Source organism: Pseudochaenichthys georgianus, unplaced genomic scaffold (genome assembly GCF_902827115.2).
Source record: "Pseudochaenichthys georgianus unplaced genomic scaffold, fPseGeo1.2 scaffold_727_arrow_ctg1, whole genome shotgun sequence".
In the NCBI taxonomy this organism is placed as follows: Eukaryota; Metazoa; Chordata; class Actinopteri; order Perciformes; family Channichthyidae; genus Pseudochaenichthys; species Pseudochaenichthys georgianus.
This window is the reverse complement of record NW_027263280.1, coordinates 76,102-87,945: the sequence shown is the minus strand read 5'-3', so window position 1 is coordinate 87,945 and position 11,844 is coordinate 76,102. Positions and strand designations below refer to the sequence as shown.

The window sequence follows — 11,844 nt, the reverse complement described above, 5'->3', positions numbered from 1 at the left end:
TTACATGTTGAACTCAAATACCTGTACTTTCTACTTCTTACATGTTGAACCCAAATACCTGTACTTTCTACTTCTTACATGTTGAACCCAAATACCTGTACTTTCTACTTCTTACATGTTGAACCCAAATACCTGTACTTTCTACTTCTTACATGTTGAACACAAATACCTGTACTTTCTACTTCTCTCATGTTGAACACAAATACCTGTACTTTCTACTTCTTACATGTTGAACTCAAATACCTGTACTTTCTACTTCTTACATCTTGAACACTAATACCTGTACTTTCTACTTCTCACATGTTGAACTCAAATACCTGTACTTTCTACTTCTTACATGTTGAACACAAATACCTGTACTTTCTACTTCTCTCATGTTGAACTCAAATACCTGTACTTTCTACTTCTTACATGTTGAACTCAAATACCTGTACTTTCTACTTCTCACATGTTGAACTCAAATACCTGTACTTTCTACTTCTCACATGTTGAACTCAAATACCTGTACTTTCTACTTCTCACATGTTGAACTCAAATACCTGTACTTTCTACTTCTCACATGTTGAACTCAAATACCTGTACTTTCTACTTCTTACATGTTGAACTCAAATACCTGTACTTTCTACTTCTCACATGTTGAACTCAAATACCTGTACTTTCTACTTCTCACATGTTGAACTCAAATACCTGTACTTTCTACTTCTCACATGTTGAACTCAAATACCTGTACTTTCTACTTCTCACATGTTGAACTCAAATACCTGTACTTTCTACTTCTCACATGTTGAACTCAAATACCTGTACTTTCTACTTCTTACATGTTGAACCCAAATACCTGTACTTTCTACTTCTCTCATGTTGAACTCAAATACCTGTACTTTCTACTTCTTACATGTTGAACCCAAATACCTGTACTTTCTACTTCTCACATGTTGAACACAAATACCTGTACTTTCTACTTCTCTCATGTTGAACCCAAATACCTGTACTTTCTACTTCTTACATGTTGAACACAAATAGCTATACTTTCTACTTCTTACATGTTGAACACAAATACCTGTACTTTCTACTTCTTACATCTTGAACACTAATACCTGTACTTTCTACTTCTTACATGTTGAACTCAAATACCTGTACTTTCTACTTCTCACATGTTGAACACAAATACCTGTACTTTCTACTTCTTACATGTTGAACACAAATACCTGTACTTTCTACTTCTTACATGTTGAACACAAATAGCTATACTTTCTACTTCTTACATGTTGAACACAAATACCTGTACTTTCTACTTCTTACATCTTGAACACTAATACCTGTACTTTCTACTTCTTACATGTTGAACTCAAATACCTGTACTTTCTACTTCTCACATGTTGAACACAAATACCTGTACTTTCTACTTCTCACATGTTGAACCCAAATACCTGTACTTTCTACTTCTTACATGTTGAACCCAAATACCTGTACTTTCTACTTCTTACATGTTGAACACAAATACCTGTACTTTCTACTTCTTACATGTTGAACACAAATACCTGTACTTTCTACTTCTCACATGTTGAACTCAAATACCTGTACTTTCTACTTCTTACATGTTGAACACAAATACCTGTACTTTCTACTTCTTACATCTTGAACACTAATACCTGTACTTTCTACTTCTCACATGTTGAACTCAAATACCTGTACTTTCTACTTCTCACATGTTGAACTCAAATACCTGTACTTTCTACTTCTTACATGTTGAACTCAAATACCTGTACTTTCTACTTCTCACATGTTGAACTCAAATACCTGTACTTTCTACTTCTCACATGTTGAACTCAAATACCTGTACTTTCTACTTCTTACATGTTGAACTCAAATACCTGTACTTTCTACTTCTTTCATGTTGAACTCAAATACCTGTACTTTCTACTTCTCACATGTTGAACTCAAATACCTGTACTTTCTACTTCTTACATGTTGAACTCAAATACCTGTACTTTCTACTTCTCACATGTTGAACTCAAATACCTGTACTTTCTACTTCTTACATGTTGAACTCAAATACCTGTACTTTCTACTTCTTTCATGTTGAACTCAAATACCTGTACTTTCTACTTCTTTCATGTTGAACTCAAATACCTGTACTTTCTACTTCTCACATGTTGAACTCAAATACCTGTACTTTCTACTTCTCACATGTTGAACTCAAATACCTGTACTTTCTACTTCTTTCATGTTGAACTCAAATACCTGTACTTTCTACTTCTTTCATGTTGAACTCAAATACCTGTACTTTCTACTTCTCATATGTTGAACTCAAATACCTGTACTTTCTACTTCTCTCATTTTCCAAACAGCTGGTTCCTTTAGTCTGAATGTGTGTTGGGGGCGTGATCATTATTCTGTATTGTCACTGCGTGCCTATTGGTTGGAACACGATCCGTGTATCCATCACTTCCTGGTCTTCTCTAAAGAAGAGGGACCAATGGAAACGTTGTCATGTTGCCGTTGTTCACCATGGAAACATTCATTAGCTAACAATGACATTATTGTTCTATTGATATAAAGGGAGGTCAGGTACTCTTTAAAGCAGCTGCTAGCTATGGGTACTTTTTACTGAAGTGCACTTCAAAGCCTCTTAAAGAAGTTTAGTAAGTACTTCTACTTTCACCAGAGTATTTTTAAACACGAGTATCTGTACTTCTACTTGAGTAAAGGATGTGTGTACTCTTGCCATCTCTGAAAGTGAGTATCTGTTGCAGGGGGTGCTGTATGTGGGGACGTCTGAGGGGGTGACGGGGGTCCCGGTGTCTCGCTGCTCCGTCCACAGCAGCTGCAGTCAGTGTGTTCTGGCCCGAGACCCTCAGTGTGGCTGGAGCCGGACCGGAAGCGTCTGCACAGCGCCGGACGCCAACCATCCACACATGTACTTTACCTTTATCACTATTTATAAATGTAAAGAGTTGTTTGTTTTGCTATTTAACCGTCACGCTGGAGAGCAGAGCGGGGACAGTTACCTCAAAGGGGACAGTTACCTCAAAGGGGACAGTTACCTCAAAGGGGACAGTTACCTCAAAGGGGACAGTTACCTCAAAGGTCTATTTCTAGGCATATATTATAGGTCTCATGAACATGTATGAAGTGTTTGGCTCAAAATACCAAACAGATCTTTCTAGCCTCTTCCCCCTCTATTTCAACTGTTTTCTAAATTACTGTCTTCTAATTATTTGGAAATTATCTAGAATAGAAGGCTAATGAAATAAACTGACGAGTGTTGTGGTGTATCGTGGTGTTGTGTAGTGTAGCGTAGTGTTGTATAGTGTTGTGTCATGTGTTCCTGGGTAGTGACGGACAGGCTGTTTCCCCCTCAGGGCTCAGGACCTGGAGGACGGAAACGTGAAAGAACAATGTCAAGGAGAAACCAAGGCCATCCGGGACACAGGTAACTTTTAGCAGCTAACAGCTAGCATCTCACAGCTAACAGATAACAGCTACCACTTGGATAAGGACTGCTGTTTATGTTTTTTGTTTTCTTTGTAGGCTACTGTTTCTGTTCTGATTTTATGTAAAGCGTCTTTGCGCATTAGGAAAAGCGCTATACAAATCCAATGTATTATTATTATTATCATTTATCAGCTAACAGTCAACACTTAACAGCTAACAATTAACAGCTAGCAGCTAGACGTAGGGTCGCTGGTTCAAGTTCCCGAACAGACCTAAAAATGGAGTGTGGACTGCTAATTGGAGTGGTCCCAGTTCACCTCCTGCCCTGCCGTGGTGCCCTTGAGCAAGGCACCGGACAACACTAACACTTAACAGCTAACATTGAACAGCTAACAGTTAGCAGCTAACAGTTAGCAGATAACAGTTAACAGAACAGCTAATAGCTAACACTCAACAGTCAACAGATAGTTAACAGCTAACAGCTAACAGTTAACAGCTAACAGTTAAAAGCTAACAGATAAAAGCTAACAGATAACAGCTAAAAGCTAACCGCTAACAGCTAAAATTGAACAGCTAACAGTTAGCAGCTAACAGCTAACAGCTAACAGTTAACAGCTAACAGCTAACAGTTAACAGTTAACAGCTAACAGTTAACAGCTAACAGTTAACAGCTAACAGCTAACAGTTAACAGCTAACAGCTAACAGCTAACAGTTAACAGCTAACAGTTAACAGCTAACAGTTAACAGCTAAAAGCTAACAGCTAACAGCTAACGGGACCCAAGGACACTGGTGTATTTTCTGACGTATTTCATGTGGTAGAACAAAGAGTTAAAATCTCTCCTGGTTGAGTTAACCACAAACCTGATTTCAGGATAACAACCAGAAACACATTCAAACCATTGACCTCCAGACCAGGAGACAGGAAGTGAATGGATTAGGACTCTTCTCTTTAGCTCACTTTTGGGCAGTGCTTTTTGCTAGCATCCCGGCTAAAGCTAGCTCTCGCTTTTTGTTTATTCTGATGTTCTTTCTCCACTTCAGAGGTCTTTGCTCCTGTGCACGAGGCGGTGATTCTTCCCTGTGTGAAGCCGTCTCAGGCTTCCTCTCTGACCTGGACGTCCTCTCGCTTCACAAACCTCCCTCAGATTCACTTCCTGCGATCAGCTGACGGCGCGTTGAGCTTCATCGCCACCGTCGACACCTTCGGGAAGTATCGCTGCGAGGCGAGGGAGGCCGGGTGAGTTACGCCCTGTGACATACAGAAGAGAAGCAGACCTATTTAAATGTCTCCTATAATGCAAAACGCACTTTTTCTCACCTTGTGGTGAACCTGAGAGAGAAAGAGTCTGAGCTCCATAATATACGCTTAAAAAGAAGTGTAATGGGAGACCTTTAAATAAGGAGCAGCTATACGATGACCCGCTTGCATCCTCTTCATTCTTTGTAAACGTCCCACAGGGTCAGCGAGGTCGTCGCCAGCTTTATCGTCAGGCCGGTTTCGTCTCCGCGAGCTTTCAGCCCCGTCCAGAAGAACGAGGAAGACCAGGTGACGAAGAACGAGGAAGACCAGGTGACGAAGAACGAGGAAGACCAGGTGACGAAGAACGAGGAAGACGAGCCGTTCGAGGACATCTTCTCCAAGGTCGCGTTCACAGTGAATCCTGAAGAGCCTCACACCCCCTGGTAAACCCCCCCACGATACGGACTGATGTTCTTCATTAGGATCTAGCATGTGAGAAGTAGAAAGTACAGGTATTTGAGTTCAACATGTAAGAAGTAGAAAGTACAGGTATTTGAGTTCAACATGTGAGAAGTAGAAAGTACAGGTATTTGGGTTCAACATGTAAGAAGTAGAAAGTACAGGTATTTGGGTTCAACATGTAAGAAGTAGAAAGTACAGGTATTTGAGTTCAACATGTAAGAAGTAGAAAGTACAGGTATTTGAGTTCAACATGTGAGAAGTAGAAAGTACAGGTATTTGTGTTCAACATGTGAGAAGTAGAAAGTACAGGTATTTGAGTTCAACATGTGAGAAGTAGAAAGTACAGGTATTTGAGTTCAACATGTAAGAAGTAGAAAGTACAGGTATTTGAGTTCAACATGTAAGAAGTAGAAAGAACAGGTATTTGAGTTCAACATGTAAGAAGTAGAAAGTACAGGTATTTGAGTTCAACATGTAAGAAGTAGAAAGTACAGGTATTTGAGTTCAACATGTGAGAAGTAGAAAGTACAGGTATTTGGGTTCAACATGTAAGAAGTAGAAAGTACAGGTATTTGTGTTCAACATGTAAGAAGTAGAAAGTACAGGTATTTGGGTTCAACATGTGAGAAGTAGAAAGTACAGGTATTTGAGTTCAACATGTGAGAAGTAGAAAGTACAGGTATTTGAGTTCAACATGTAAGAAGTAGAAAGTACAGGTATTTGAGTTCAACATGTAAGAAGTAGAAAGTACAGGTATTTGGGTTCAACATGTAAGAAGTAGAAAGTACAGGTATTTGGGTTCAACATGTAAGAAGTAGAAAGTACAGGTATTTGTGTTCAACATGAGAGAAGTAGAAAGTACAGGTATTTGAGTTCAACATGTAAGAAGTAGAAAGTACAGGTATTTGAGTTCAACATGTAAGAAGTAGAAAGTACAGGTATTTGAGTTCAACATGTAAGAAGTAGAAAGTACAGGTATTTGGGTTCAACATGTAAGAAGTAGAAAGTACAGGTATTTGAGTTCAACATGTAAGAAGTAGAAAGTACAGGTATTTGAGTTCAACATGTGAGAAGTAGAAAGTACAGGTATTTGAGTTCAACATGTAAGAAGTAGAAAGTACAGGTATTTGAGTTCAACATGTAAGAAGTAGAAAGTACAGGTATTTGTGTTCAACATGAGAGAAGTAGAAAGTACAGGTATTTGAGTTCAACATGTAAGAAGTAGAAAGTACAGGTATTTGAGTTCAACATGAGAGAAGTAGAAAGTACAGGTATTTGAGTTCAACATGTAAGAAGTAGAAAGTACAGGTATTTGAGTTCAACATGTAAGAAGTAGAAAGTACAGGTATTTGTGTTCAACATGTAAGAAGTAGAAAGTACAGGTATTTGAGTTCAACATGTAAGGAGTAGAAAGTACAGGTATTTGAGTTCAACATGTAAGGAGTAGAAAGTACAGGTATTTGAGTTCAACATGTGAGAAGTAGAAAGTACAGGTATTTGAGTTCAACATGTAAGAAATCAAAGTAAAAAGTGGTCAGAAAAATAAGTAGTGGAGTAAAGTACTGATACCAGAACAATGTACATAAGTACAGTAACTAAGTATTTGTACTCCAATACTTCCCTTCTCTGACAGGGATTAATAAAGGTTCATCGTATCTTACTTTACCTTACTACCTTACCTCACCTTACCTTACCTTATCTTATCTTACCTTCCCTTATTACCTTACCTTACCTTACCTTACTACCTTACCTTACCTTACCTTATCTTACCTCACCTTACCTTACTACCTTACCTTATCGTATCTTACCTTACCTTATCTTACCTTACCTTACCTTACCTTATCTTACCTTACCTTACTACCTTACCTTATCGTATCGTATCGTATCTTACCTTACCTTAGCACCTTACCTTATCGTATCTTACCTTACCTTACCTTACTACCTTACCTTATCGTGTCTTACCTTCCCTTACTACCATACCTTACCTTACCTTACTACCTTCCCTTACCTTACTACCTTATCTTACCTTACCTTACCTTACCTTACCTTACCTTACTACCTTACCTTACCTTACCTTACCTTACTACCTTACCTTACCTTACCTTACCTTACCTTACTACCTTACCTTATCGTATCTTACCTTACCTTACCTTACTACCTTACCTTATCGTATCTTACCTTACCTTACCTTACTACCTTACCTTATCGTATCTTATCATGTAAACCCAAGGTCTGAAAACAGGGATCTGGTCCGCTGTGAACGCAGGAATCCTGATTGTGGTTCTCCTGCAGGAAGGACGAGCACGTCAGCGATTCCAAAGACGAGACTCCGGAGGTGTTCTTCTCTCCGGCCTCGAGGGAGGACCCTCTGTCCGGGAGTGAAGACGAGGAGGCGGCCCCCCGCCCCGCCCTGCTGGTGGTCTCCCTGCTGCTGGCGCTCTGCGTGGGTCTGATGGTCCTCGGAGGCCTCCTGCTGTGGCGCCGAGACGCTCGGATCAAAAGCAGCCGGCTGCTGAGCCCCGAGGAGGGCGGGGCCAGCAATGCAGCCATGGAGAGAGTTGCCTCGCTGGGCCGGACGGGGGGCGAGCCGAGCGGGGGGCAGTAACAGCTCTGTGCTCATTAAAGCTCTCCTACCAGCTCAATGCAGTTTCTGATGTATTTTCTACATCACCATGTGTCCCCGTGTGTCCCGTGTGTCCCGTGTGTCCCCGTGTGTCCCCGTGTGTCCCCGGTGTGTACCCGTGTGACCCCGGTGTGTCCCGGTGTGTCCCCGGTGTGTCCCGTGTGTCCCCGTGTGTCTCCGGTGTGTCCCCGGTGTGTCCCCGTGTGTCACCATGTGTCCCCGGTGTGTCCCTGTGTGTCCCCGGTGTGTCCCCGGTGTGTCCCCATGTGTCCCTGTGTGTCCCCGTGTGTCCCGTGTGTCCCCGGTGTGTACCCGTGTGACCCCGGTGTGTCCCCGGTGTGTCCCCATGTGTCCCCGTGTGTCCCCATGTGTCCCCGTGTGTCCCCGGTGTGTCCCCGGTGTCCCCCCGTGTGTCTCCGGTGTGTCCCCGGTGTGTTCCGGTGTGTCCCCGGTGTGTCCCCATGTGTCCCCGTGTGTCCCCATGTGTGCCCGTGTGTCCCCGGTGTCCCCCTGGTGTGTCAGGAAATAAACCCCTCTCTCTTCTCCTCCGTACCCACATCTCTAAAAACGGGGAACAACGGAGCTGATCCAGATTTGCTGCGTCATGACCACATTACTAAAATGTAGGCGGGCTTTAAACCCACGGGCCAATCAGAAACGTTGCTGTCAGAAACAATGAGACGTGTTCTGGAAGTGATATGGTCTGTGTTCCCATTAGCATGCTAGCACTCAGAGCTAACCTGTGCTGGAGAGAGTGTGAAGAAGCAGGGGGGTACGAGGGATTTCTAAAATGCAAGATCTATTTGTTTACATATCTGAGAGCCACAATATGTGCCTAAAGATAGCATGATAGCAGACGTTAAGATTAGGGCTAATGTGCAGCGAGGCGGTCATGATGGGGACAAGAACACCTTTTGAAAAGGGCCCTCAAGTTTGTTGTTTTGTTTGTCTGCCTGTTTGTTGTTCTGTAATGCGACCTCGGGTCCCCTGAAAGGCGCTATATAAACTAAAGTTATATTATTATAATGCAGGCTGATCAAGATTCCCGCTTATTGCACGGCCAGATACGAAACAAACTAACGACTCCACTCCCAATATTAGTTGAAGTTATTTTATGAACTCAAAAATGATCGTATTTATTCCGCGAAGAAGAAAAAAACCCACCAACAGCTTTTTCTATCTCTTGATCCTCCTTAGCAACGGGCATTATAGTCCTTAACTACGGGAAACATAGACGGACACATCATGTAAAATACTGTAAGTGACCAGCAGTATTTAGATTATAGAACATTATTAATAATAATCAAATCACGTTATATAGCAGATATGTATTGACATTGCACAGAGTGGTGGTGTGCAGACAAAGTCAATATCCTTCCCTTTTTATTATTTTATATTTCTAATATTTCCTTATCCACAAATATCGTTGAGTAATTCTATTATTATTAAAATATACCTTGCATTTCCATGTGATGCAGACCAAGTCTATCTCGCTGTCATTCCGATATTTAAATATTTATAAAAATCAATATTTTAATAACACTGTATAACACATCATTTAAAATCGCTGGATTGGGCGGCTGTGGCGCAGTGGAGAGTGCGCTGGTGTTGGGATCAGGGGGTCACAGGTTCAAACCCCACTGCAGTCAGCATGTCGTTGTGTCCCTGAGACGCTTCACCCCACACTGCTGCTGTGGGGGTTGTCCTCAGTGTTAGCTTTGGATAACAGCGTCTATCAAGTGACATGTGATGTACATTTCAATATCTTTGAAATACCGTAGTTTTAACTTCACTCTGATCTTTAAATATCGTGCAAAAAAATTGACATTGCAATTTACCTTAAAGGGGACCTATCACTTTGTGTTGTCTTATATACATAAAGATGTGTTCCCGGTGCGTCGGGGAACTCACGCAGCGTCAACACATAAAACCCTCTCTCTTTTCCTTCGTGCCCACATCTTTTTAAAACGGGGGAACAAAAACAGATTTGCTGCCGATATGACGTAATTTCGGATGGCGGACCCACAGAACATTGATATCAGAAACAATGCCTGGCGTGTTTTGGACGTAAACTCGTCTGTGTTTACATTAGCAAGCATCGCTAACAGAGCGAACCTGCACTGGAGAGCACGTGTTTAGAAAGCAGGACATAGTAAGGGACTCACCTCGTGATAAACCCGCAAGAGAGAAAGCATTTGAGCTCCATCCTGTTTCAGAGATAATCCTTGATGTGGTTTAGAACAGGATGGCGTTTTATCGCAGCAGAATGTAACTTTATCTCCGGTAGAATTCTGATCAGGCATTAGCTCCGCCTCCTCTTTTTTCAAGCTAAGGACCCAGAATCTGCGTTTCTCTAACAGCTGCCGCAGAGGGGTTTGAGCAGCATGACCCATAGTTTCCACCGGGTCCGTCTGCGGCGCGTTACGGCTGCGCTGCGGTTTTGGTCCGGCGTCATACCCTACCGGGCGCGTTACACGAGCGTTTCAGAAGCATTACGGAAGCGGAGCGTCGTGCATGCCGGCTCGCAGTTCTTGGGAATATTTCCTGGACATTTGTACTTCTACAAGAAAGTAAGTAGGCTACGTAGTTAAATGGTTTATTTTTGTGTCTGTTTAAATCAGGTTTATTGTTGTTATTTCCTATTTTGTTGTGTTGTAGAATACAGACATAATTAATAATAATTGTAATAGTCCAGTTAAAAACGACATGAATCAAAGATGGGTTGCTATATTTTAGTGGTAACATTTTTTATAATATTATTATAATTATTTTATATAATTGACACACAGTGCCTGTAAACCGAAGGAGAACGCTGGCCTTTATTCTCCTTCTGGAAAGACCACAGAGGAGGGATGGGGGAGGGGAAGGAACCGGTTTTGGGGGGTGGGCCGGATGCTGTCACCGTTCCACTTCCTGCCCGACATTACCTTACGGCTGCGTTGCGTCGAAAAATAGACTTCAATCCTATTTCGAGCGGAGCCCAGCGGCGAGACGCTTCTGGGACGCTTCTGAGCCGTAACTAGAGTGGCCGCGATCCTTGCGGACGCCGCGGCGCAACCGCAACGCGCCCGCAACGCGCCCGCAACGCGCCGCAGACGGACCCGGTGGAAACTAGGGGTGAGGCATGGCTGCACAGCAGACATGTTTTTGTATAGGTATGGCCCTGCGTTTCCAACACAGCATATAGGTCCACTTGAAATGTTCTCGGTTTCATTTTCTTAAGTTAAATGCATGAATGAAGGGGAACGTGAAGGGGCTGGATGAGCCAGATAAGTAGAGGAACATCTGGAAAGAAGACGTTTAGGTGAAGAGACGTCATATAGTTAGTGTTTTTTCAAGTAGAAATGTTAATACTGATGTTTAAATGCATCTTGAATCCCTCCACTGTCTTTATCGTGGATGTTTTGTGTTAAACCTGTTGATGTTATATAAATAAACATTGATTGATTGATTGATTGATTGATTGATTGATTGATTGATGTTCTGTGTTTTGGATCAGGGGTCGAGCTGAATATTAAATCCTGTCTCTTATGTTTTAATGTTCTGAACACAGTGAAAAGATGAGGGTAGATTTAAACAGAAGGCACCCTGCTGTGAATGGAAGAAAGACGTTAACATTTTTATATTTTTTTAGTATTTAATAAAAAGATCTTATTGTTTCAGTTAATTGTCTTTAAAACCATTTCCCCTGCCGTCTCAAATTAAAAATGTAAAAAATCACTGTTTTGTTTTCATTGTTTCTCTTTGTCCCGCCACTTGTGTTATGCTAACTGCGCGTCCTTTGTGTGTTTTACTGATATCTGAAACATCTGGAGTTTTTAGACGCAAACGTGTTTTTATCTCCTCTCTTTCTTGTACACTTAAAAACGTTTATTCCACCATCAAATTATTTACAAAATGCAGGTTTGGGGATCTTTGGATTAGAATGTTTTTTTATATCTGTGATTCTATAGTTAAAAACATTTGTTTTGTTAAAAACATATTTGTGTTGATATAATTCCAGACTCGTTCTCAGGTCAGGAGGTGACTGTCTCTTTAAGAAAAATCATTCTGTGGAAATGATGCCGTCTGTATGCTGCCTT

General features: G+C 41.5%; 1 protein-coding gene across 1 annotated transcript; it reads left to right on the top strand.

The window, feature by feature from the left end:
- Positions 1-2,757: 2,757 nt before the first annotated feature.
- On the top strand, positions 2,758-11,482 carry LOC117444086 (uncharacterized). Its single transcript, XM_034079800.2, has 5 exons — positions 2,758-2,917; positions 3,363-3,433; positions 4,479-4,674; positions 4,896-5,120; positions 7,432-11,482. Coding segments are annotated over exons 1-5 (807 nt in total). The 5' UTR covers positions 2,758-2,915; the 3' UTR covers positions 7,745-11,482.
- Positions 11,483-11,844: the final 362 nt, after the last annotated feature.